Source organism: Choloepus didactylus, unplaced genomic scaffold (assembly GCF_015220235.1).
Source record: "Choloepus didactylus isolate mChoDid1 unplaced genomic scaffold, mChoDid1.pri zz_scaffold_179_ctg1, whole genome shotgun sequence".
In the NCBI taxonomy this organism is placed as follows: domain Eukaryota; kingdom Metazoa; phylum Chordata; class Mammalia; order Pilosa; family Megalonychidae; genus Choloepus; species Choloepus didactylus.
Genome location: NW_023637639.1, coordinates 1 through 27,044, shown reverse-complemented (window position 1 = coordinate 27,044; position 27,044 = coordinate 1). Strand labels below are relative to the sequence as shown.

General features: G+C 44.9%; 1 protein-coding gene and 1 pseudogene across 1 annotated transcript; both read right to left on the bottom strand.

Moving 5' to 3' along the window:
* Positions 1-3,687: 3,687 nt before the first annotated feature.
* WAS (WASP actin nucleation promoting factor) lies at positions 3,688-9,980 on the bottom strand. Its single transcript, XM_037824784.1, has 12 exons — positions 9,794-9,980; positions 9,327-9,467; positions 8,983-9,069; positions 8,779-8,881; positions 8,618-8,659; positions 8,471-8,524; positions 7,467-7,635; positions 6,300-6,342; positions 5,945-6,098; positions 5,329-5,729; positions 4,971-5,085; positions 3,688-4,076 (listed from the first exon to the last, which is right to left on the bottom strand). The coding sequence occupies exons 1-12, from the start codon at positions 9,923-9,925 to the stop codon at positions 4,021-4,023; spliced, it is 1,497 nt and encodes a 498-aa protein (XP_037680712.1). The 5' UTR covers positions 9,926-9,980; the 3' UTR covers positions 3,688-4,020.
* A 5,503-nt stretch (positions 9,981-15,483) lies between these two features.
* Positions 15,484-16,567, bottom strand: LOC119526003 (annotated as a pseudogene).
* Positions 16,568-27,044: the final 10,477 nt, after the last annotated feature.

Below are 27,044 nucleotides of genomic sequence, written 5' to 3'. Positions count from 1 at the left end.
ACTTCACCAAAATTAAAACTTTTGTGCATCCAAACACTGGGGACTGACGGCTTGACATGCTGAGCCCTCTGTCTTGGGGCTTGCCCCTATGAGGCTTGTTACTGCAAAGGAGAGGCTAAACATGCTTACAGTTGTGCCTAAGAGTCTTCCCCTGAGTGCCTCTTTGTTGCTCAGATGTGGCCCTCTCTCTCTAACTAGGCCACCTTGGCAGGTGATCTCACTGCCCTCCCCCAATATGTGGGACCTGACTCCCAGGGGTGTAAATCTCCCTGGCAATGCAGGATATGATTCCCAGGGATGAATCTGGACCCAGCATCGTGGGATTGAGAACATCTTCTTGACCAAAAGGGGGATGTGAAATGAAACGAGATAAAGCTTCAGTGGCTGAGAGATTTCAAATGGAGTCGAGAGGTCACTCTGGTGGACATTCTTACACACTACATAGATAACACTTTTTAGGTTTTAATGTCTTGGAATAGCTAGAAGTAAATACCTGAAACTACCAAACTCCAACCCAGTAGCCTTGACTCTTAAAGATGATTGTATAACTATGTAGCTTATAAAGGGTGACAGTGTGGTTGTGAAAACCTTGTGGATCACACTCCCTTTATCCATTATATGGATGGATGAGTAGAAAAATTGGGACAAAAACTAAATGAAAAATAGAGTGGGATGGAGGGGATGATTTGGGTGTTCTTTTTTATTTTTATTTTTTCTTCTTATTCTCATTCTTTCTGGTATAAAGAAGATGTTCAAAAATAGATTGGGGTGATGAATGCACAACTATATGATGTTACTGTGAACAATTGATTGTACACCATGGATGATTGTATGGTATGTGAATATATCTCAATAAAAGTGTTAACAAAAACTTTTGTGCATCAAAGGACATTATCAAGAAAGTGAAAAGTCAACCAACAGAATGGGGGGAAATATTTTAAACCTATTTATCTGATAAGAGTTTAATATCCAGAATATATAATGATTTCTACAACTCAACAACAAAAAGACAAATGACCCAGTGGCAACTTTTTTTTTTGCCAAAAATGGGCAAAGGACTTGAATAGATATTTCTCCAGAGAAGATTTATAAATGGCCAATAAGCACATGAAAAGATGCTCAACATGATTAGCCATTAGGGAAATGGAAATCAAAACCACAATGAGACACCACCTCCCACTCCCTAGAATGCTATCATTTTAAAAAATGGAAAATAACAAGTGCTGTCTAGAATGCAGAGAAATTGGAACCTTCATACATAGTTGGTGGAAATATAAAATAGTGCAGCCACTGTGGAAAACAGTTTGGCTGTTTTTCAAAATGTTAAACATAGAATTACCATATGGCCTGGCAATTCCACTCTTAGGTGTATATCCTAAAGAGTTGAAAGCAGAGGGTCCGTGTTCACAGCAGCATGATTCACAATAACTGAAAGGTGGAAGCAACCCAAGTGTCCATTAACAGACAAATGGATAAACAAAATGTGGTCTATACATACAATGGAATATTACTCAGCCTTAAAAAAAGAATGAAGTTTCTTTATTTCTGTGTTCCACCCACAGCCATTTGTCTGTTCATTCAGCATTAATTTAGTGCCTAATGTCTATACTGCCTTGCCCAGTGCTGGGGGCCAATACATGGTTTTTATCCATTCCAAGCTGCCCAGGTTTGACCTGTTTCTAATGTAAACCTTGTGTGAAGTATAACACACATACAGAATACACAGACCATGGTTGAACAGAGTGATGAGTTTTCACAAGTGAACACACATGAGGAACCAGAATGCAGGTTAAAAAAAAAAAAGAACATCACCAGCCAGAGTTCCAGATCATTTAATATTTTAACATCTCCGAAATCAGATTGCGTCTTGCAAGTACTGGTGGGTCATAATTTAATTGGCAGCTCTGTTTTTTCTTTCTTAGTGATACATAATGGTGCCTTTTACAATCAGTCACAACACAGAATCAGTGAACTACACCACCACCACCACCACCAACAGCAGCTAATGTTTATAGATGCCTACAATGAGCCGGGCACTTTGGAGATGCCATCAACTTTAGGTCTCCTTCTTAAAGACTGTGGAAACCAAAGCTCAGAGAGGTCAAGTGACTTGCCCTCTGCCAATTCTTTTACCCCAAGTCTGTGCCTGCTCTTGTGCTTATGGAGTTGCAGAGACTGTGTGATGTAAGGTCTTTTCCAGGACGAAGTCTGCCTCCCTGTCTGAAGGCCATGAATGGCCCCAGCCCCCAAGGGAAGGAATGGGTCTGGGAATACTGACTTTCTAGGGTTTCTGTGCAGGGCAGGAAGTGGGGGAGGGGTAAATGATACCTGAAGTCCCTTCCTAGACTCAGTGCTTGCCCTTGGGGCTGTCGGGGGAGGGGGTGGGGAAAGAAGTGGGAAGAGAAAAATAATGAAAGAATTAAATTATAGGAAACCTGAGACCCCGCCTCCTCCAGCTCTGGGGGGAATTCCCTCTTCTACTGCTCCTGAATTCTTAAGGACAAAACTAGTCTCCACTCCCCACACCTCCACCCCTGCACCTCACTGTTTCCTTCCTGTTCCCCTCAATGGTTCAGAAATTCTTCCCTGGGCCCTGTCTGGATTCCCTCCCCCTCCCTTCCTTCTCTTCCTCCTCCTGTCTTCTTCCTCATAAAGGTAGGATACCTGAGATTTTGAATCCATCAGATTTCAAAAATGGGAAGGGGGTAGGGATCTCCATTCTAGGCCTCCATGTGCAAGAGTTTCTAATTACTCCCCTGGAAAAAGTTTCAAACACCCAGGGACAGTTTTGAGTGAGTCCTTTATTCCAGGAGAGCAGATACAGGTGGAGGGGTGACACAGTGGGATCCCAGTTGGAAATTAGGTATGCATTGTTTTCCCCATGGTATAGAGGAGGAAACTAGGCATCTTGCCCATGTTCTAGAGCGGGTCTGTCTGATTATGAAGTCTTTGTCTCTTACATTCCAGTTGGCCAGGGCTTGGTTTGCGCTGATTGCTGGACAGAGCCAAACTTAAAAATTGCCTTGTGTGAATTGTGTGTATGGGGAGCAGGGATGGCTGGTCATCAAGTGCTTTCTTGAGTTAGTATTGTGTTGATTGAATGCTTTAAAAAATTGTTAAATGAGTGAATGAATAAATGAGTCTCCTGTTCATCCACCACACTGAGCCTTCTGTAAATTCTAGAACAATCCAAGCTTTTTCCCACCTCAGGGCCTGGGCCATGGCTGCTCTCCTCTTTGCCTGGAATATCTTTCCCCCAAATTTTCACCCAGCTGAGTCGTCTCATCCTTTAGGTCCAGCATAACTGTCACCTCCCCCAAGTGACCTTCCCTGTGAATGGAACAACCACTTTATCTCTGTCTCAGTACTTCATAGCACTTATCATGATCTATAACTATCTTCTGTTTCTATCTGATTCCTTCTTTCTCGTCTGTTTCATCCCCTAGAATGTCAGCCCCAATAGGACAGAAATTTTTGTCTATTTTTTCCAGTGCTATATCCCCAGACAATGAATTTTTGTAGAAAGAAAGGAAAGAAGGAAACAAAGGAAGTCAAATGACTGTGTGAGTGACTGAGTGAATGAATGAATGAGTGAATACATGTAAAGCTAAATAAATAAATGAATAAAAGGAAACTTGGGGAAAAAGAACCCCAAACTCCCGCACTTAGAATATAAGCAAACCGAGATTGAGAGAGACAAAAGGTCCATTTATTTTTGTTTTAAAATCCTGAGCGAGGAGGATTGATTCGTTTCATCCAAAAAGGGCCCCAACTATTGCTGGAGCAATTGTGTGTGTGTGTGGGGGGGTGTCATTCAGGGATAATAGCATTTGGAGGGATTTGGCGAAGAAGAAACAGGGTTTGAGAGCCTGGAAGCAAAGAGCACAGTGCTGCGAGCACTGGTTGCCAGGGGAACAGGGAAGCGAGCAGGTGCGAGTGGAGGGCTGGTAAAGCAGGTCTGTGCGGAGGAGGGCTGGGGGCAGGGAGGTGGAGGAGGGCTGGGGGCAGGGAGCCAGTGACTCAGTCGTCCCATTCATCGTCGTCATCCTCGTCACCGGCCTGGTCCTCCCCTTCGTCTGGAGGCAAAGAGAAAGATGTAGGGTGGGGACTCAGGACAGGCCGGAGGGTTCAAAGGCCTTGGCTGGGGGTGGGGGTGGGGGGGTGGTCCTAGAGCCTGAGAGGTCAGGACTCCTGGCCCTAGCAGACTGGGGTATCCCGTTAGGAAATCAGATCTGAGACCCTGCAGTCGGAGGAGGAAGGGGCCTCGTCAGAGGAGTGAGAGTTAGGGTTTCCATTTGGGACCAGACAGGGATTATAAGTGGGCTCTGGATTCTAGTTGCAGTTGAAGTTAATGGTATTGTCGAAAATGGGGTTAGTTGGGATGCTATTGTCATATAAAGGGTTAACATTAACTGCTTTGTCACTTAATGGGGTGAATTTGAATATTATCCTCAAAGGTGGGATAAGTTATAATATTAAAAATCTCCTAGTGGGTTAATGTTAATATTGTTGATTCACAATGGGGTCGATGATGTCAGAACATGAGGCTCATTATAATATTGTCACATAATGGATTCACGGTAATCTTATGGGCTTGGGTTGAGGTTAATATTATCGTCATATATTGGGGTTAATGTTAATATTTTAACATGTTAAGGCTAACATTATTGTCAAAGATGGGGTTCTTTACCATCTTATCATCACATGGGGTTGGCATTAATGTTAATATTGTTATCAAAGCTAGAATTCGTGTATACTATCATCATATAATGAGTTAATGTTAACACTGTCAAATAATGAGATTCCTGTTAACACCACCAACTTGTGGGGCTAATGTTAACATTGGTGGTGGCGTGGTTTTTAGGCCAACACTAGCCCTGGGGATCAGGCTCTCAGTGCTGCCAAGAGAGGCTCAGGAGAGGCCTGAGGAGGGCCGCCCACAGGCCCGCGTGGGAGGGCAGGGCTCTCACCCGAGGAGTGGATGGCTTTGCTTCTCTTCTGCATCACATGCATCAGGGCCCCCACCAGCCCCTCTGAGCTCTGCCGTGGCGGCTGCAGCGCTGAGCTCTCTGGGGCCCCAGGGGTCTGCAGCAGGCAGGAACACAACACAATAGGGCTCAGGGGCTTCATTATTTCTCCTTCCCCACATGCAAGTCCTCTTCAAGGCCCCAAGCCCACTCTCCCTCATCCCCACTCTGAACCCTGTCAGTGAACCCCAGAATCCAAAAGCCTGGGACCCCCCCCATCAGTCTCTGCCCCATGCCTCCCAACTTGCCAAGCCCACCCCAGAGCCCCAGACTTCCAATCCTCCATCCTGATGGTACTCACCTTGTTCAGCTGAATTCCCTGACGGATTTGATCCAAAAGTGCCCCCCGACCCCCACCAGGGGCCAGGCCCCCCCCAGACCCCAGAGCAGGAGGAAGTGGGGGAGCGGCTGGCCCATTCCCAGAGCTGGGTGGCGGCGGTGGTGGCGGTGGTGGCGGCGGCGGCCCCCCAGCTCCGGGGGGCGGAGGCGGTGGTGGTCCAGAACGTCCAGTAGCCGGAGGGGGTGGTGGCGGAGGGCCCCCTCGGCCTGGGGGTGGGGGTCCCCGGGGTGTTGGTGGGGGCAGAGTACCCCCCATAGGAACAGGAGGTAGCGGACCAGAACGACCCTTGTTACCCCCCACAGCATGGGGCCGGGGGGGCTGGTTCCCTCCTCGCGATGGGGGTGGGGGCGGTGGAAGTGGCTCTGTGGGGAGAGAACAATACATAGCTGCTATTATTATAGTTCTTTTCTCGGAGCTTCCGTTTTGCTCATTTGTAAAATGGGTACCCCAACTGACCAACTCCCAATTCAAGCAGTACAGTGGTTTCCATGAGGACTAAGTGACTTCAGTGTATCTCTCAAGTACCAGCTGCCAGGGCTGGAGAAGAAGAGGGTATATAGGAGGTGGGGGAGCTCACCCTGGCGCCTCATCTCCTGCCTCACAGCCTCCAACCCGCCCTGGTCTTCAATGAAATCGTAGATGAGTTTGGAGGTCTCAGCGTCAGTGAGCTGGGCCTCACTGATTCCCGCCCTGGAGAACAGGCTCCGGAGATCCGGGTCCAGGTTGTTCACCTGCCAGGGAGGAAAGAGGCCAGGGGCAGGGGTGGGGGAATAAGATGAGGAGGGAAGGAGCACAGACTATCAATGGGTCTACCTCAGAGGGAGACCTCATAAGAGTGTGGGAAAGGGTAGGGCTTGGGGGTAGGGCCTAGAGCAGTGGTTTGTGGAAGGGTAGGAGTTGGGTGGGGTCCAGGGAACTTTGGAGTTACTCACGTCAAATCCATTCTGGGGGTCCCACCCCACGTGGCTGACATGTCTGAGGGAAGTAAGGAGATCCCAGTGAAGCCTCACTGCTCTTCCTTCCCACCCTTCCTAGTGAAGCCCTCTCACCCTCTCCTGCCCAAAGGGACACTAGGAAGCCAGAATTAATGAACAAGTAATGAGTGAACGAGTGAGAGCAGGAGTTATGGAATTAGAAGGGGTTCACAGTCTGTGGTGCCCATCTGTCCACCTGTCCCTCTTTCCACCCATCCATCCACCTGTCTATTTGTCCACCTATCCATTCACCTTTCAGACCACTGATCTATCCATACATCTATCTACCCATCTGCCCACACAATGTCTGTTTATTTGTCCACCTTATGTCCTCACACTTGCCCATTCACTCATCTGTCCACCTACCCATCCATTTAACCATGCGTCCACCTTTCCATCTACCCACTAATTTGTCAACCCATCTAACCGCACACCTCTCAGTTCACTTATCCATTGAACTGTCCATTCCTCACACATCTGTCCACCCATCCATCCCCATCCATTGTATCTGTCAGCCAATCAGCCTACATATCCATTTGTCAACATACCTATCCATTTACCCAAATATCTATCCCTTATCCACTTTCCATCTACCCCATCCACCCATCCATCCAACAACCCATCCATTCATCCTCCAATCCACACTCCATTCATCCATCTGTCCATCCACCTACCCTCCACTCACCCAACTACCCACCTGCCCACTCACCCACCTCCTCTACCATCCACCTCATCCACCTCATCTACTGCCTACCTCATCCACCCATCCATTCTTCTACTTACCCACCCACCAGCCCAACCAAGGTGAGACTAGGGTGAGGCAAGCAAGGTACCTAGGGTGTAAAATTTAAGGAGGCACTCACTCTCAGAGTCATGAATTACACTTGCATGACCCTGAGACTGACTCTCTCCTTAAATTTTGCCCCACTTGCAACTCCATAGTCCTAGCCTTGCACCTAATCATTTATCACTCATCTACCCACCCATCTACCCACCCACCCCATCCACCCACTCACCTATCTGCCCATTCTTCCATCCACTCATCCATCCACTCAGCTGTCCTCCTGTCCACCTGTTCATCTGCCCACCCAGGAATCTGTGGGCCTGCTAGGGGAAGGTACTCACTTGAATCCACTGGGTGCACCAATATCAGCCTTGCTGATCTTCTTCTTTCCCGACCGTTTCTTGTCAGCTGGGCCAGGCCCAGGTGCCGGGAGCACACGGTATCGTGAACTGGTGATGTCCGGGTTCTGGATGTCCACTGTCGCCAGGGACAGTGGGCCGGCTGGTGGGCCTGTGGGCAAAATAGGGCGACTGGACCATTGACCCACTCACCTATCAACCAAAGTATAGGGGCAAGTGGAGGGAAGACTATAAGGGAAATCTGTGTGTGTTTGATGGTCATGGGGAAAGTAGGTGAGGGGACAAAGGAAGGTCTATGGAAAAGTGGGTGGATCTCAAAAACCATTCATACATTCACTGATTCATTCATTTATTTATTTACTCATAATCATCACTTAATTACTGGCTCATTCATTCACTGATTTGTTGACTAATTAATTACTTTAATTATTAGTTCACTCACTCAATCATTGCCTCCTTCACTGACCTAAATTTTGTCATTTATTCATTCATTCACTCATGCACAAATTCACTCAATCACCCATCCATCCATTCACCTGTGTATCCACTTACCCATTCATCTATACATCTACATGCCCACCTATACATCTATACTTCTACTTTCATCCTACCATCAATTCATTCCCCCACTCAACCATCTATCCACCACTCCATCCACCTATCCATTCACTCACCCATCCCTCTGTCCACTCATACCTCCATCCACTCATCTATCCTCTCATCTACCCATCCATCCATCCTCCCATTCACCCACACATTCATGTACCTGCTCATCCATCCATTTATTCATCCTCTCATTTATCCACCTATCCATCCACCCACCCATCCATCCACCTACCCATCCATCTACCCATCTATCCACTCACTTATCCATCCATCCATTCATTCATCCATCTACCCACTCACTCACCAATCTATCCATCCATCTACCCATCCATCCACCCACTCACCCATACACCCAGAGACACGGAAGAATCAGGACTCACCCCCTAGGTCTCCACCTGGGTGTGGGGGCAGGGGTGGGAGTCCCCCTCTTCTCTCTGGGAAGATGGAATGGATAGAGAGCTATCACAACCCTGCCATAGGTTCCTGAGCTAGCCCCTTATTACCCCTACTTGAACTAGTGGACTCACCCTCATTGGCTGGCGCTGGTGGTGGGGGAAGCTGGCGCCTGTCTGTGGAGAGACAGATGAACTGGGAACCAGAACCATGGGAGGGGCTTTTCTAGCTTCCTACCCTCACACTCATCTCTGCCCAAACTCCTTTCCTCCCCCATGCCTCCTCGCCTCCTCACCTCCACTTTGCCTTTGATTCCTTTTTTGTATCTTCTCCTGCACCAGGGCCCGGAAGGCCTGGGCCTCCCCCTCGTCTGCAAAGTTCAGCCCTGCCTGGCAGTCCTGCACATGCCTTGGGGTCAGCAGCCTTCCAGGTCCCCCATACCTTTCCCCATCTCCTCCCCACACCCCAACTTAGACCCAGGGGTTAGTTGGTCACTCACATCTCCAGCAAAGGTGTGGAAGTAGGGGGTGGGAGTGAAGTAGACCAGCTGTGAGTATAGTTCTTGTTCCCAGAGTAGCCGGCCAGCCTGGAGAGGTGCAGGGTGGGGGACACACTGGTTCTGAGGCTCAACCTCGGTGACATGCCTTTGTTATCTGGGCAGGGAGCATGGTGTCCAGATTTGGGACCCCAGGATCTGATTTGGAGATTTCCAGCTCAATATCAGAGTTGAGGTTCTGGGGATCAAGGTTTTGGGATCTTGTCTGAGGGTTCAGGGCTATGGATACAGATCTGGGTTTGCAGGATGAGAAGTGGTTTGCATGTCCAATGAGGGGCAGGGGTCACCTGGAGGCCATAAAGGCGGATGAAGTAGGACTTCTGGGGGTTATCCTTCACGAAGCACACAGCCCCACAATGTTCCTTAGTCCAGTGCTCAGCTCCAGGAGGCCGTGCCAGGTACAGCTGAACGACTGCAGTGGCCAGCGTCTGGAGGAGGAAAGCAGGGGTCAGTGGAGTCTGGTCAGGGGCAGCCAGAAGGTCTGGGAGCCAGACCTAGTCTTTCCTTTCCTCTGGCTGTCCTGGACCCAAAGGAAGAGCTGCCGCCAGAGTAGACCTTAAGATCTTCCTGGGATTGGTGAACAGTGGTAAGTGATTTCTAGGAGGGTGAGATGATGAGGAGGGAAAGGAGGGAATGGATGGGGAAGATGAGAAGAAAAGGAGGAGAGGGGAAAGAGAAGAAGATGAGGAGGGAAGAGGAGGATGAGGAAGAGGAGGAAAGGGAGACAGGGAAGGCCAGGAGATTCCCAGCTCACCCAGCATTTCCGTCCCAGCATCTCGAAGAGTCGCTGGTTCTCATGGTCCTGGAGGAGAGTGGAGGGTATGTTCTGCTGAACCCCTGGCCCTCCACGGCTCCCGGGTCTGCCTCCCACAGGGCCCCCACTCATGGTGCTTCTTGCCCTTCTCCTCTCCAGCTAGGCTCTGGGTGCAGGGTAAGAAGAGGAACTTCCGCAGTGAGCAAGGGAACAGGAAGTACAAAAAACCACAAGGGAAACAAGTCCTCCAGGGGCCCCTCAGTGGGCCTGGCCTCTTCCTCCTCGCTAGGATAGGCTTGGGCCCTCGTCTCTCATACTGGCTGGGGTCCTCCTCCCATGATTAGTTCACGTTCTTCTCCATTTGACTGGTTAGAACCATCTTACTTTGACCAGTTCTGGTCCTCCTCCTTTCTGACTGTCTAGGGCCCATCTCCCTCTAACTGGCTCAGACCCTCCTCCCTCTGATTGGCTGGGGTCGCCAGGATGGCCCTCACTAGCATGCTCCTGCCAGCGAGAGTTACACCATCTACATCACCTCTGCAGGGCTCACTGGGGCGGGGAGCAATCATGGGGCTGGGTGGCTGCCTTTCTCACCAAACTCATCCAGTTAGCCTGGGGCCAAGGTTAAAGGCCCCTAGACTTGAAGGGCTATCACATTAAAACTTTTCCCTTTTATTACACAGCGTTGACATTGCCAACAACGTATACCCCCCTGGCTCACTCCCCATCCCCTACACTTGCCTCCCCACAGCTCCCAAATTACTTTCTGCTTATCATCCCCTTTTCCTGAGAAAGGAATTTTATAACATACACGAATGCCTAAACAATATATTATTTAGTTTTTATTGTGTTTGAACTTTTTAAACATATATGCCATCGGAGACTTGCTTTTCTCCACCTAACATTCTGTTTTTATCTAACAAACCCTCATGTAGCACTTGATGTGTGCCAGGCAGTGTTCTGAACCCTTTCAAATATTGACACATTAAAAATAGCCTGCGGGACACCCAGGGGAGTGAATCTCCCTGGCAACGTGGAATACGACTCCCGGGGAGGAATGTAGACCTGGCATCGTGGGACGGAGAACATCTTCTTGACCAAAAGGGGGATGTGAAAGGAAATGAAATAAGCTTCAGTGGCAGAGAGATTCCAAAAGGAGCCGAGAGGTCACTCTGGTGGGCACTCTTATGCACACTTTAGACAACCCTTTTTAGGTTCTAAAGAATTGGGGTAGCTGGTGGTGGATACCTGAAACTATCAAACTACAACCCAGAACCCATGAATCTCGAAGACAGTTGTATAAAAATGTAGCTTATGAGGGGTGACAATGGGATTGGGAAAGCCATAAGGACCACACTCCACTTTGTCTAGTTTATGGATGGATGAGTAGAAAAATAGGGGAAGGAAACAAACAGACAAAGGTACCCAGTGTTCTTTTTTACTTCAATTGCTCTTTTTCACTCTAATTATTATTCTTGTTATTTTTGTGTGTGTGCTAATGAAGGTGCCAGGGATTGATTTGAGTGATGAATGTACCACTATGTAATGGTACTGTAAACAATCGAAAGTACGATTTGTTTTGTATGACTGCGTGGTATGTGAATATATCTCAATAAAATGAAGATTAAAAAAAAAAAAGAAAAAAAAATAGCCTGCGGAATACACACTATTACCATCTCCCTGTTTTACAGATGAGGAAACTGAGGCAGAGCACGAGTGAATGATTTCCCCCCTCTCTCCCAGAAAGCAAGTGGTAGAACCCAGATTGCAAGCCAGGCAGACTGGACTGAGTCCACACTCTTTTTTTTTTTTTAATTAAATTCAGTTTTATTAAAATACATTCGCACACCATACAATCATCCATGGTATACAATCCACTGTCCACAGTATGATAACATAGTTATGCGTTCATCACCACAATCTATCTCTGAACATTTTCCTTACATCAGAAAGAACCAGAACAAGAATAAAAAATAAAAGTGAAAAAAGAACACCCAAATCATCCCCCCATCCTACCCCATTTGTCCTTTAGTTTTTATCCCCATTTTTCTACTCATCCATACACTAGATAAAGGGGGTGTGATCCACAAGGTCTTCACAATCACACTGTCACCCCTTGTAATCTACATTATTATATAATTGTCTTCAGGAGTCCAGACTGCTGGGTTGGTTGGTAGTTTCAGGTATTTACTTCTAGCTATTCCAATACATTAAAACCTAAGAGGTGTTATCTATATAGTGCATAAGAATGTCCACCAGAGTGACCTCTCGACTCCATTTGAAATCTCTCAGCCACTGAAACTATTTCGTCTCATTTTGCATCCCCCTTTTGGTCAAGAAGATACTCTCAGTCCCACGATGCCGGGTCCACATTCATCCCCGGGAGTCATATTCTGCATTGCCAGGGAGATTTACAACCCTGGGAGTCGGGTCCCACGTAGAGGGGAGGGCAGCGAGTTCACCTGTCGAGATGGCTCAGTTAGAGAGAGAGAGGGCCACATCTGAGCAACAAAGAGGTACTCAGGGGGAGACTCTTAGGCACAACTACATGCAAGTTTAGACTCTCCTTTGCGGTAACGAGCTTCATAAGGGCAAGTCCCATGCTCGAGGGCTCAGCACATCAAACCACCAGTCCCAATGTTTGTGACAACATCAACACCAGTCCAGGTGAGGATGTCCAACACATCCACACCTTCCCCCAGATCCTCGGGGCTGGGGAGGGGGAGGCTGTAAATATATTTTTTATTATCTGCCCAAATTACTCTGGGATGTGTCACTATTTCACTCCAGCCTATACTAACCTACTGTATCTCACTTCCTATTCAAAGTTCCATGCAGTTGTGGTGTTTGAACAAATTGTGAGTCCACACTCTTACCACGCTCTGCACCCTCTCTCTCATGCAGGTTACCAAGACTAGTATTTGCCTGTGGCAGTGGTTGTTCCTTTTCACAGCTGTATAGTATTCCATTGTGTGAATGTATGATTTGTTTGTTCATATTCTCCTGTTAACAGACATCTGGGCTGTCTCTGGTTTTTGCTGTTGGGAGAAATGCTGCTGTGGATGCTCCTGCATACATCTCCCAGGCCACATAAGCATGCTTAGCTCCCAGGCCTACATTTACTCCAGGAGGGGAGTCGGTAACTTGTCGGGTTTGCATTTGTCTAACTTTACCTGATGAATCCCTGCTTTCAACTCTCTGGGGGTATATACCTAAGAGTGGAATTGCCAGGTCATATGGTAATTCTATGTTTAACATTTTCTAACTTGATCCAAGTGAATGCTAGATCAGTCCCCACTCCTCCCTGGACTTCACTTTCCCTGCTCATGAGGTAGGCTGTTTTGGGACATGAAGCTCTCAAGCGGTTTGGGGGAGCTAGTCAGATCTAGGGTGTGAGGGACATTCCTGGGTACCTACAAGGAAATAGTACATCTCAGAATGGGGCCCACAGTCTTGCCTGGAAACTTCTGTGGCTCCCCATTCCCACAGGTTCAAAGCTTCTCTAAGTCTAGGTTCAAAGCCCTTTCTGGTATGGCAATTCCAACCTGCCTCCCCCTGCACAACCCAACTGTTGATGCCCCAAACACACCAAACTATTTCAGACCTCTGGGCCTGGAGCACCTTCCAACTTATTCATTAGTGTAAGCCCCCACCTTGTCCTGAAAAGGCCATTGCATTCATTCATTTTAATACTAGTTATTGAAAACTCATAGCATGCCAAGCATAGCTCCAGTATCAGACACAAACTAGATGCTCAATAAATATTTACTGAAGGAATGAAGGATTAATAATAATGTCTAATTTTACTTAGTGTTTGCTGAGATTTTTTTCCGAGGGCCTTACATTTATCAATTCATTTAACATCCATGGGCAACCCCATGAGGGAAGCACTACTGTTACCCCCATTTTACTGACAGAGAAGCTGAGACCCAGAGAAGCTTAGGTAACTTGCCTAAGGACACACAGCTTGTGGGCAGCAGAGCAGAGGCCAATGGTTCCTAAGCTGTTAGGTGCCATATGGCGGCCAAGATAAAAGTCTTCTGCTCCTTCTCTATGTGTTTCATTCTCCTCCTTCCTAATCCCTTTTCTGCCCCCAGATGTGTCCCCTGTAGCTCTACATCAGGGGAACCTAAACCTCTTCTATGTTAGCTCTTTTTTTAATTTAACATTTAAAAGTTGTTTATTAATCTTGAAAGTTGTATGTTTTCAGTTATTTCTAAGTAGCAGACAGTTTTAAACTTTTCTCTAAATCTTTTTCTCTAAAAAAACAAAACAAAACAAAACAAAACAAAAAACTAAAGCAGATTCTGTTATTTGGGTCCCTAGTAGAATAAGTTTCCCCACTCTGGAATACAGTGACTTATTGAATTTAATATCATTTTTTGTATTATATAATATAGTACTGAGTTACTTTGTCGACCTGCATTAATAAATTGGAGCTGGTTTATGTGTCCCCATCAACAGTGCTTTTCGGCACTGGATAGCATTTTGTGAGGTGATGACCTCAAAGATAATTTGTTTTCCCAGGCTTTCAAGTAGGTTAAAAAACAGACGAACCTTAAGCCAGCTTTTCTGATTGCTATCACCAAGAGAGTTGGTCTAATACAAGTCAGTCCACCACAGCTGGAAGCAGAGATTCTAATTCACTTCTTATATCATGAACACCCACAAACCCCCAAGAACCAGGCTAAGCCCAATAATTTACACCCACCAGTTGCTCCCCCATCATCTATCCCTGCCAACCCCACAGAGGGCACCAGATCGAGAATCATTTCCTGTTTATATCTTGTGCTTAGTTTGCTTTCTTTGGAGAGAATATTGCCTACATGATCCCCATGTCCACGCCTCAAGCCCTGAGATAATCGACACAGTATTATCATCCCAGTTTGTCTTCCACATGCTGGTCACCACCACTTGGAGTCCATAGAGGAGTTCTAGATCTGGAGAGGGTCCAACTGCTGTCCTCCAAGATGAAAATAGAGGCCAGGACGGCAAAATTGACACTGCCATGCCATCCTTCTCCCCTCACCTTCCCACCCCTAATGGCCCTCTGTACCCCACAAGGGGTGCTTCCTGGGGACAGGCCTGACCTAAGGGAACAGCAGCTCCCAACCCTCAGACCCCCTTTTTTTTTCTGTTTCCTACTGTAATTTTTTTTATGAGAAGTTGTGAATTTACAGAAAAATCATGCATAAAATACGGAATTCCCATATGCCACCCTAGTATTACCACCATGAATTAGTGTGGGGCATTTTTTATAATTCATGAAAGAACACTTTTATAAGTGTACTATTAATTATAGTCCATTGTTTACTGTTCTTTTTTTTTTTCATTCTATAAAGATTTATCATTTCCAAATTACAGTGTAAGGAACTTGAGTAATTTACCAATTTTGTTTTCTACTCTGTGCCTTAGAGATACCTCACTAAAAACTGGTATCTGACACAAACAGAAGACATTTGCAGAATATAATATTGTAGTGACAGTACTGAGGTTGATAGTTTGGTTACATCTTAATTATTTATATAGAACATTGGTCCAATAACATAAAAATAAAGAACAGCAGCTGGAAATCTATCTCAGTCAATGTTCAGAGATAAAATGTTAACCACTCTTTCCATTATTTTCTGTGTATAAGACCTTTTTCATTTTGAAATCTGATGGCAATTAAATTCTGGCATTGTTCCACTCTATTGCATGAACAAGATACTGAAGGCCATCACTATACAGCACACTGCAACAGAAGGACTCTTTCGTTCACCAATTCTGGCACACGTTCAAAATATGCCCAACAACCCAGTTTTATTTCTGTCCATGAGGCTGGGTGCCAAGGATCAGATATAAGCACAGGTACATATAAGCAACAAGATTACAGTCCACAAACTCTGAAAATTGAAAATGGCAGACATAGTGAGGCTGGTGAGGCCCCAGCCACATCACCCTTCTGAGCCCAGGGTGGAAGAGGCCTCAGACCCCTTTTTAATAAGAAGCATGTTGGGAGGTCTCCTTTATCATCCTGAAATGACATGCATGGATGTTGCAAGTCTTGGTGGTGTGGGGCTGTCCTCCAGTCTCGCAGGTCCCTGCCCACTCAGTGCCAGAAGCATCCCCCATCATTGTGACAAACACAAGATGCCCCCCCCAGGAATTCCCAAAATTCACCCAGAGGGCGGGCAGGAACAGGACTCTTATCTGTCTTGTTCATTGCAGTATTCTCACCACCCAGCACAGGACCCTGCATTCCATAGAGGGTAAATCAGTATTTGTTGAATAAGTAAATAATTATAGAGTCTAGATATCTATGCTGTGATGTACCTCCCTCTCCCCACAAGGCTATCCCAGTCCTGTCTTCACTGGTAATCCTTATAATCTGGTATCCCCTGGGAAAAGGGATAAGAAAAATAACAGAAGATCTACACTGTTCACTATGGACAAATGGGTTCTTTAGGGGCCCTCAGGAAAGCAGCTGATTTCTAGTCCTGGTGAGGGTGGGGTGAGTACAGGGTGTGCACAGAAAAGCAGAGACATCTGCAGAGATAAGAAGGGTTCAGTGGTCAGAGCCCCACTAAGCCTTACAGCCTAGTTCTGCTGCTAGCATTTACCAGCTGTGTAACTTCTGGCAACCTCTCAAATGCCTCAGTTCTCTCATTCATAAAGGAAAGATAACAATGGTAGTTCGGGTTGTTGTAAGGTCTAAACGAGATAACTCATAGAAAGTGATTGGGACAGAGCTTGACATATTATAATTATGCACTACTGTTATTGTTCTTTTAATGAAACAGCTGGGCAACCTAGATAAATGAACTATCATCCCTTTAGCCTAGCTTTCACGCCCCGCCCCCTCAAGTCCCTCTCCACCCTTCTCCTCTTTCCCGGATGGTCAGAGACCCAGAACACTCCACCCCTTCCCACGGCCCTTTCTTTACTTTTCCCTGCTGAAAATCCATTCTGAGGTCCACTCTGTGGGGCCCCGCCAGATTCCTCCAGGGCTCTGAGATGCTCCTGGAGCCCTCCCCGCCAACTTCAGAGGTCCCACCCACCACATATTTCCCACCCTACTCCCCCCATCTGCACAGGAAAAACACTGTGCCAGCCAACAGCTCAAATTTGTGGCTGCTAATTTCGGACCGCTGCGATCAAGAGTCAGACCATCCCCCTCCTAGTCCCTACATTGCCCACACTCTCAAAGTCACCCCAACTCTCCCTGGATGGGAGCTCCCTCCCTGTATCCCAATCTACGTGGCCCTAGGAATGCTCGGTCGATATGATCACAGGAGCGTCCCATGCTCCAGTGTGGGGGACCCCAGTGCCGTGTGACTCCAGGGGTGTCCACTCGCCAGTCTGCCTTAACCCCGCGACCACACGGGCGTGAGAATGGAACAGTCCGCCCAGGATCCTACCACTGGGGAGGGGGTGGCCATCTTGTAACATACCGTTTTATTTGTGGGGGAGGAATACTAAGGGCTGCCTCAACCCATAGACAGGATAGGCCCAAGCTCCTAACCGAGAGGAGAATGTCGCAATCCCGCTCGTCCCAAGACCTCCCAAGTCCTCCCGACTCCCACCTGCCTTTGGGAGGACCTCACTTTCGGGCCGCACACTCGGCCTCTCTCACACCCGCCATCTTAACCTCATTCACCCAACAGCCCTCGCTTCCTTAAATTCGAACCAGCTCTCACCACACCGGAGCAGGCAATTGGCTCAAGGGTGGTGAGAGCGGATCCGGGACTGTCGTGGGCTCTGATTGGTGGGTGGCCGAATTCTCCTCCTTGCTGTGCTTTGAAACCTCTGGGTTCTGGGAGGATAACATAGCCCCGCCTCCACTCCTAGGCGCCGGGCTCTTATTGGCCACTGGTTCGGGACATGCGCAGTGGAGTATTTGGGTCCGCTGAGGCGGGGCTTTGGGGATTTAGGGTGGTGGGTTCTGATGCCGTCTTAGAGTGTCGGTGTGTTCCCCTGTACAAAGTACTGAGCGTGGTGCTTTCTGGTGGGGTTTAGTGAGATCACGCGCCGGGGCGTGGCGCTTAGTGTGCTGAGTGATTCAGTTGTTACATTTCTTTAACAAGCCCAGTAGGGTTTTCCTGTCTCCCCCCAGTCGTTCTTGCATTCATTTGTTCTCCAGTTTGCGCAAAACAAAAAGCGTTGCCTTCAGTTTGGGTTTTAGGAAAACTCGAAGAAGCTACTTCAATGAAATTAAATTGTGCCGCGGTAGGGTACGTGGCTTTCCCCACACCATAAATGCAGAGTGAGCATCCTGTGGTCTTTGGATACAGTGTAGTAAAATTATGTTAATTGTATTTCTTCGGACTAAAGGGGTACCAAGTATCGAGCAGTTTAAAGCTCTAGTGGCGGGGCCTTTGATGAAGTATGTTTAAGAGAATAAACATCCCAGGTTTGGTTTTGGAGTGTTAGGTCTGGTTAGACCTGGCAGGATTGCTGATTGACGCCTGTTATTTTTTTTTTTTTTAATCATCATTTTATTGAGATATATTCACATACCACGCAGTCATACAAAACAAATCGTACTTTCGATTGTTTACAGTACCATTACATAGTTGTACATTCATCACCTAAATCAATCCCTGACACCTTCATTAGCACACACACAAAAATAACAAGAATAATAATTAGAGTGAAAAAGAGCAATTGAAGTAAAAAAGAACACTGGGTACCTTTGTCTGTTTGTTTCCTTCCCCTACTTTTCTACACATCCATCCATAAACTAGACAAAGTGGAGTTTGGTCCTTATGGCTTTCCCAATCCCATTGTCACCCCTCATAAGCTACATTTTTATACAACTGTCTTCGAGATTCATGGGTTCTGGGTTGTAGTTTGATAGTTTCAGGTATCCACCACCAGCTACCCCAATTCTTTAGAACCTAAAAAGGGTTGTCTAAAGTGTGCGTAAGAGTGCCCACCAGAGTGATCTCTCGGCTCGTTTAGGAATCTCTCTGCCACTGAAGCTTATTTCATTTCCTTTCACATCCCCCTTTTGGTCAAGAAGATGTTCTCCGTCCCACGATGCCGGGTCTACATTCCTCCCCGGGAGTCATATTCCACGTTGCCAGGGAGATTCACTCCCCTGGGTGTCTGATCCCACGTAGGGGGGAGGGCAGTGATTTCACCTTTCAAGTTGGCTTAGCCAGAGAGAGAGGGCCACATCTGAGCAACAAAGAGGCATTCAGGAGGAGACTCTTAGGCACAAATCTAGGGAGGCCTAGCCTCTCCTTTGCAGCAACCGTCTTCCCAAGGGTAAAACTTATGGTAGAGGGCTCAACCCATCAAACCACCAGTCCCCTATGTCTGTGGTCATGTTAGCAACCATGGACGTGGGGTAGGCCAATACCCCTGCATTCTCCACAGGCTCCTCAAGGGGGCACTACATCTTTTTTTTTTTTCCTTGTTTTTCTTTTTTTTTTTTTTTTTAACTTCCCTTCTTTTTTAAATCAACTGTATGAAAAAAAAAGTTAAAAAGAAAACAAACATACAATAAAAGAACATTTCAAAGAGACCATAACAAGGGGGTAAGAAAAAGACAACTAACCTAAAATAACTGCTTAACTTCCAACATGTTCCTACTTTACCCCAAGAAAGTTACATAATATAGCAACATTTCTGTGAACTTGTTCCTACTATATCCATCAGAAATTAACAGACCATAGTCATTTCTGGGCATCCCCAGAACGTTAGCTTATCTGTTCTTCTTGGATTATTGTTCCTCCTTCCTTAATTGCTCTCTACTGCTAGTTCCCCTACATTCTACATTATAAACCATTTGTTTTACATTTTTCAAAGTTCACATTAGTGGTAGCATATAATATTTCTCTTTTTGTGCCTGGCTTATTTCGCTCAGCATTATGTCTTCAAGGTTCATCCATGTTGTCATATGTTTCACCAGATCGTTCCTTCTTACTGCCGCGTAGTATTCCATCGTGTGTATATACCACATTTTATTTATCCACTCATCTGTTGAAGGACATTTGGGTTGTTTCCATCTCTTGGCAATTGTGAATAATGCTGCTATGAACATTGGCGTGCAGATATCTGTTCGTGTCACTGCTTTCCGATCTTCCGGGTATATACCGAGAAGTGCAATCGCTGGATCGAATGGTAGCTCTATCTCTAGTTTTCTAAGGAACTGCCAGACTGACTTCCAGAGTGGCTGAACCATTATACAGTCCCACCAACAATGAATAAGAGTTCCAATTTCTCCACATCCCCTCCAGCATTTGTAGTTTCCTGTTTGTTTAATGGCAGCCATTCTAACCAGTGTTAGATGGTATCTCATTGTGGTCTTAATTTGCATCTCTCTAATAGCTAGTGAAGCTGAACATTTTTTCATGTGTTTCTTGGCCATTTGTATTTCCTCTTCAGAGAACTGTCTTTTCATATCTTTTGCCCATTTTATAATTGGGCTGTCTGTACTATTGTCATTGAGTTGTAGGATTTCTTTGTATATGCAAGATATCAGTCTTTTGTCAGATACATGGTTTCCAAAAATTTTTTCCCATTGAGTTGGCTGCCTCTTTACCTTTTTGAGAAATTCCTTTGAGGTGCAGAAACTTCTAAGCTTGAGGAGTTCCCATTTATCTATTTTCTCTTTTGTTGCTTGTGCTTTGGGTGTAAAGTCTAGGAAGTGGCCGCCTAATACAAGGTCTTGAAGATGTTTTCCTACATTATCTTCTAGGAGTTTTATGGTGCTTTCTTTTATATTGAGATCTTTGGTCCATTTTGAGTTAATTTTGTGTAGGGGGTGAGGTAGGGGTCCTCTTTCATTCTTTTGGATATGGATATCCAACTCTCCCAGCCCCATTTGTTGAAAAGACCATTATGGCTCAGTTCAGTGACTTTGGGGGCCTTATCAAAGATCAGTCGGCCATAGATCTGAGGGTCTATCTCTGAATTCTCAATTCGATTCCATTGATCTATATGTCTATCTTTGTGCCAGTACCATGCTGTTTTGGCAACTGTGGCTTTATAATAAGCTTCAAAGTCAGGGAGTGTAAGTCCTCCCACTTCGTTTTTCTTTTTAGAGTGTCTTTAGCAATTCGAGGCATCTTCCCTTTCCAAATAAATTTGATAACTAGCTTTTCCAAGTCTGCAAAGTAGGTTGTTGGAATTTTGATTGGGATTGCATTGAATCTGTAGATGAGTTTGGGTAGAATTGACATCTTAATGACATTTAGCCTTCCTATCCATGAACATGGAATATTTTTCCATCTTTTAAGGTCCCCTTCTATTTCTTTTAGTAGAGTTATGTAGTTTTCTTTGTATAGGTCTTTTACATCTTTGGTTAAGTTGATTCCTAGGTACTTGATTTTTTTAGTTGCTATCGAAAATGGTATCTTTTTCTTGAGTGTCTCTTCAGTTTGTTCATTTCTAGCATATAGAAACATTACTGACTTATGTGCATTAATCTTGTATCCCGCTACTTTGCTAAATTTGTTTATTAGCTCTAGTAGGTGTATCGTTGATTTCTCAGGGTTTTCTAGATATAAGATCATATCATCTGCAAACAATGACAGTTTTACTTCTTCTTTTCCAATTTGGATGCCTTTTATTTCTTTGTCTTGCCGGATTGCCCTGGCTAGCACTTCCAGCACAATGTTGAATAACAGTGGTGACAGCGGGCATCCTTGTCTTGTTCCTGATCTTAGAGGGAAGGCTTTCAGTCTCTCACCATTGAGTACTATGCTGGCTGTGGGTTTTTCATATATGCTCTTTATCATGTTGAGGAAGTTTCCTTCAATTCCTACCTTTTGAAGTGTTTTTATCAAAAAGGGATGTTGGATTTTGTCAAATGCTTTTTCAGCATCTATTGAGATGATCAATTGATTTTTCCCTTTTGACTTGTTAATGTGTTGTAATACATTGATTGTTTTTCTTATGTTGAACCATCCTTGCATGCCTGGAATGAACCCCACTTGGTCATGGTGTATGATTTTTTTAATGTGTCTTTGGATTCGATTTGCAAGTATTTTGTTGAGGATTTTTGCATCTATATTCATTAGGAAGATTGGCTGGTAGTTTTCCTTTTTTGTAGCATCTTTGCCTGGTTTTGGTATTAGATTGATGTTAGCTTCATAAAATGAGTTAGGTAGTGTTCCATTTTTTTCAATGTTTTGAAAGAGTTTGAGTAAGATTGGTGTCAGTTCTTTCTGGAAAGTTTGGTAGAATTCCCCTGTGAAGCCATCTGGCCCTGGGCATTTATTTGTGGGAAGATTTTTGATGACTGATTGGATCTCTTTGCTTGTGATGGGTTGGTTGAGGTCTTCTATTTCTTCTCTGGTCAGTCTAGGTTGTTCATATGTTTCCAGGAAATTGTCCATTTCTTCTACATTGTCCAGTTTGTTGCCATACAGTTGTTCATAATATCCTCTTATAATTTTTTTAATTTCTTCAGGATCTGCAGTTATGTCACCTTTTTCATTCATTATTTTGTTTATATGGGTCTTCTCTCTTTTTGATTTTGTCAGTGTAGCTAGGGGCTTGTCAATCTTGTTGATCTTCTCAAAGAACCAACTTTTGGTGATATTTATCCTCTCTATTGTTTTTTTGTTCTCTATGTCATTTATTTCTGCTTTAATCCTTGTTATTTCTTTTCTTGTACTTGGTTTAGGATTGGTTTGCTGTTCATTTTCTAGCTTCTTCAGTTGATCCATTAGTTCTTTGATTTTGGCTCTTTCTTCCTTTTTAATATATGCGTTTAGTGCTATAAATTTCCCCCTTAGCACTGCTTTTGCTGCATCCCATAGGTTTTGGTATGTTGTGTTCTCATTTTCATTCGTCTCTATATATTTAGCAATTTCTCTTGCTATTTCTTCTTTAACCCACTGATTGTTTAGGAGTGTGTTGTTTAACCTCCAGGTATTTGTGAATTTTCTAAGTCTCTGATGGTTATTGACTTCTAATTGTATTCCATTGTGGTCAGAGAATGTGCTTTGAATAATTTCAATCTTTTTAAATTTATTGAGGCTTGTTTTATGTCCCAGCATATGATCTATTCTGGAGAAATTTCCATGAGCACTAGAAAAGTATGTGTATCCTGGTGATTTGGGATGTAATGTCCTGTATATGTCTGTTAAATCTAATTCATTTATCAGATTGTTTAGGTTTTCAATTTCCTTATTGGTCTTCTGTCTGGTTGATCTATCTATAGGAGAGAGTGATGTGTTGAAGTCTCCCACAATTATTGTGGAAACATCAATTGCTTCCTTTAGTTTTTCCAGTGTTTCTCTCATGTATTTTGTGGCACCTTGATTGTGTGCATAGACATTTATGATTGTTATTTCTTCTTGCTGAATTGCCCCTTTTATTAGTATGTAGTGGCCTTCTTTGTCTCTCAAAACATCCCTGCATTTGAAGTCTATTTTATCTGAGATTAATATTGCTACACCTGCTTTCTTTTGGCTGTGGCTTGCATGAAATATTTTTTTCCATCCTTTCACTTTCAGTTTCTTTGTGTCCCTGTGTCTAAGATGAGTCTCTTGTATGCAACATATTGATGGTTCATTGTTTTTGATCCATTCTGCGAACCTATATCTTTTAATTGGGGAGTTTAATCCATTTACATTCAACGTTAAAACCGTGAAGGCATTTCTTGAATCGGCCATCTTATCCTTTGGTTTATGTTTGCCATATTTTTCCCTCTCTCTATTAATATCCTTTATTATACCCATACCGAATCTCTTTAGTACTGAACCTTTCTCCAAGTCTCTCTGTCCTGTCTTTGTTTCTCTGTCTGTAGGGCTCCCTTTAGTATCTCCAGTAGGGCAGGTCTCTTGTTAGCAAATTCTCTCAACATTTGTTTGTCTGTGAAAAATTTAAGCTCTCCCTCAAATTTGAAGGAGAGCTTTGCTGGATAAAGTATTCTTGGCTGGAAATTTTTCTCACTCAGAATTTTAAATATATCGTGCCACTGCCTTCTTGCCTCCATGGTGGCTGCTGAGTAGTCACTACTTCGTCTTATGCTGTTTCCTTTGTATGTGGTGAATTGCTTTTCTCTTGCTGCTTTCAGAACTTGCTCCTTCTCTTCTGTGTTTGACAGTGTGATCAGTATATGTCTCGGAGTGGGTTTATTTGGATTTATTCTATTTGGAGTTCGCTGAGCATTTATGATTTGTGTATTTATGTTGTTTTGAAGATTTGGGAAGTTTTCCCCCAACAATTTCTTTGAATACTCTTCCTAGACCTTTACCCTTTTCTTCCCCTTCTGGGACACCAATGAGTCTTATATTTGGACGTTTCATATAATCTATCGTATCCCTGAGGTCCATTTCGATTTTTTCAATTTTTTTCCCCATTCTTTCTTTTATGCTTTCATTTTCCATTCTGTCATCTTCCAGGTCACTGATTCGTTGTTCAACTTCCTCTACTCTTGTACTATGAGTGTCCAGAATCTTTTTAATTTGGTCAACAGTTTCTTTAATTTCCATAAGATCATCCATTTTTTAATTTAGTCTTGCAATGTCTTCTTTATGCTCTTCTAGAGTCTTCTTGATTTCCTTCATATCCCGTACTATGGTCTCATTGTTCATCTTTAGTTCTTTGAGTAGCTGCTCTAGGTGGTGTGTCTCTTCTGGTCTTTTGATTTGGGTGCTTGGGCTTGGGTTATCCATATCGTCTGTTTTTTTCATATGCTTTATAATTTTCTGTTGTTTTTGGCCTCGTGGCATTTGCTGAACTTGATAGGGTTCTTTTAGGGTTTGTAGACCTATTGAAGTCCTTATCTCTAATTTATCAGATCTACAGCTTCGTGGAGTACACTTTCTCTAACTAACCAGCAGGTGGCGTCCACGAGCCACCTGTTCTCCACAAGCCAGTTCTCCCCTGCTTAGCCTTTTTTTTGGTGAGTGGGGGAGTGAGTCTTGTGGGGCCCAATTGGTGTACCAAGCTTGCGTGTGTAGTTGGTGTTGCCTGCCCTGTATGTGGGGCGTGTTTCTGGGCAGTCGGGGAGGGGGGGTGGCTCTAACAATCAAATCTCCCTGATGATCCTAGAGTTTTAAAGCTGCTGCAATAGTCTAATCCTTCAGTTCAGTCCTGCCACAGTTTGTCTCTGCCACTTACCCACAAGTCCTTGGTATTGGCGTATGGCTCCTGAGACTTGCAAGTGGGCCCCTCTTCCAGGCTGTGCACCCCGGGTCCTCTGTTGAGGGATGACTGTGCTATGTCACAGGTGAGTGCTGTCCCCCCAGGGCAGTTCTGGGCTGCTGGGCTGTGAAGGGAGGCTCCCAGTCTGCTCAAATGATGGCTGAATGGGGCTTTGTTAATTCACACTGCTCCACCTTCCCAGCTCTGGGACAATCAGCTGAGGTTGCAGGGAAGGCTAATGTCCACGCCCAGTTTTGTGGTGTGTGCCTGTTATTTGAAGCACTTCCGTCACACTGGGTTGTCTGGGGCAGCTCTGGGCTATGGGGCTGGCGATGGGCAGGAGTGTTTCCTGTCCAACAGGATGGTGGCTGTGAGCGGACATCCCCCTTTTCTTGGGAAGTTGTGGTGTTTAGTGAATTTTCTCAGCCACTGGATTATTGCCTTTTGTCTCAGAGCTCTCTTAGTTCTGCTCTTGACTTGACGTGCCCAAATTGCAATTCTTTGAAGCTTTCTGTATTGGGCTTCTTAGAGTAATTGTTTTAGAAAAAGAAAAAAGGATTAAAGAAAAAAAAAAAAAAAAAAGGGCCCTCCTCAGAGATCTAATGGGTTATTGAAATGCTAATAGACAAAGCAACCAGGGCCATTAAGGAAAGGTCCACAGGGCAGAGAGATCAGCTTTTCTTCAGGATTTGCATATGCGCCTCAAGGCCTGAGCTCCGCCCTTCCCCTTTCTGTGTTCACCAGAACTCCAAAAATCCTCTGCTTTTATTTTGGAGTTTTTCGTGTTATTTATTTTATTTTATTTTTTCTATGCCTGTCTCCTCTCTGCTGGGCTGGCAGCTCTCAGATTCTCTGGTGTCTGGTCTCAGTCTATCTATGGTTGGAGTTTGAATCAGTAGAATGAGTTTCCGAGAAGGGCTACCACTGCAGTTCTCCCTTCTGCTTCCTGGAGCTGGCAGCCCCTCCTCCCACGGGACTGAGCCTGGCAGGGAGGGGCACGGGTCCCCTGGCCGCAAAAACTTACAGATTTCGCTGATCTCAGCAGTTCGACATTTTCATGAGTGTTGTATGAAGTATGCCCAAAGACAGATTGCTCTGTGGTGTCCAGTCCACGCAGTTCCTGGCTTTTTACCTACTTTCCTGGAGGAGTAACTAAAACTTACAGCTCACCAGTCTGCCATCTTGCCCCGCCTCCCGACTCCTGTTATTTAATACATATCCTAGGTAATATAACCAGTTACCTATTTTGAAGTTTACAATTTGAAAATTATATATATAACCTGCCTTATAAAAAGTATATGTAAATATGCATAAATAAATACATAATTTGAAGGATATAGACACATATGGTATAGATACAGCAGTGGGGCCCCAGTTCACTGTCCTGAATCAATTACATGCTGAAGGGGAGGGGCCAGTTGATAATTTAACCAGAGTGCCCAGAGGTTTAGGAAGCCTGAACCCTGAGTTCCCTGCCTTCACCAGGCTGAGCAAATTCCCCTTAAGGTAACCTGGGGACTCCAATTCTCTGCCCCGTGCTGCCTCCAATGCTGAAAACACAAGCCAGCCTTTGTATTAACTCTGGACCTAAGGAAGATTGTTGTTTTAAGTGTGTGTGTATTTGGTGTGTGTGTGGGTACAACAAATCTAAAGTTCGGCTAAAATGTGGGTACTTTGTCATCACTGGATGTTTCTGATGGTGGCTGGATTCCTAATATATACTTCACTTTATTACCCCCACTCAGGGGCCATGGGAGGTGAGAGGTGAATTAATTTGTTGGAAATCTTGCCCTAATAGCTTTAGTATGGTATAACCAAACATATGGTAAGCTATATTATCTCTTTTGGGGAAATACACTAAAAGAAATGCAGTTAAAGAAGGTAGGGAGGAAAAAGAAAACCCTTAGCTTATGAATAAAACTGTGAGCCTATTTGAATAAAATAAAATGCTAAAAAATTCTCCAATAAACAAAGCTCACACTGTGTAAGCCTGTGGCCCTTTAAGTTATAAGGATTTCATCACCACCAGCAACCACACTTTAGACCTTGATTACAGGACACTTGAAGAGAGTTTTTGTCATTGGTTTGCTAAGTTTGGCAACTATGGGAAAACACAATGTATGTGTTTATAAACTTATGATAAAAGGAACTTTCAGAGAAT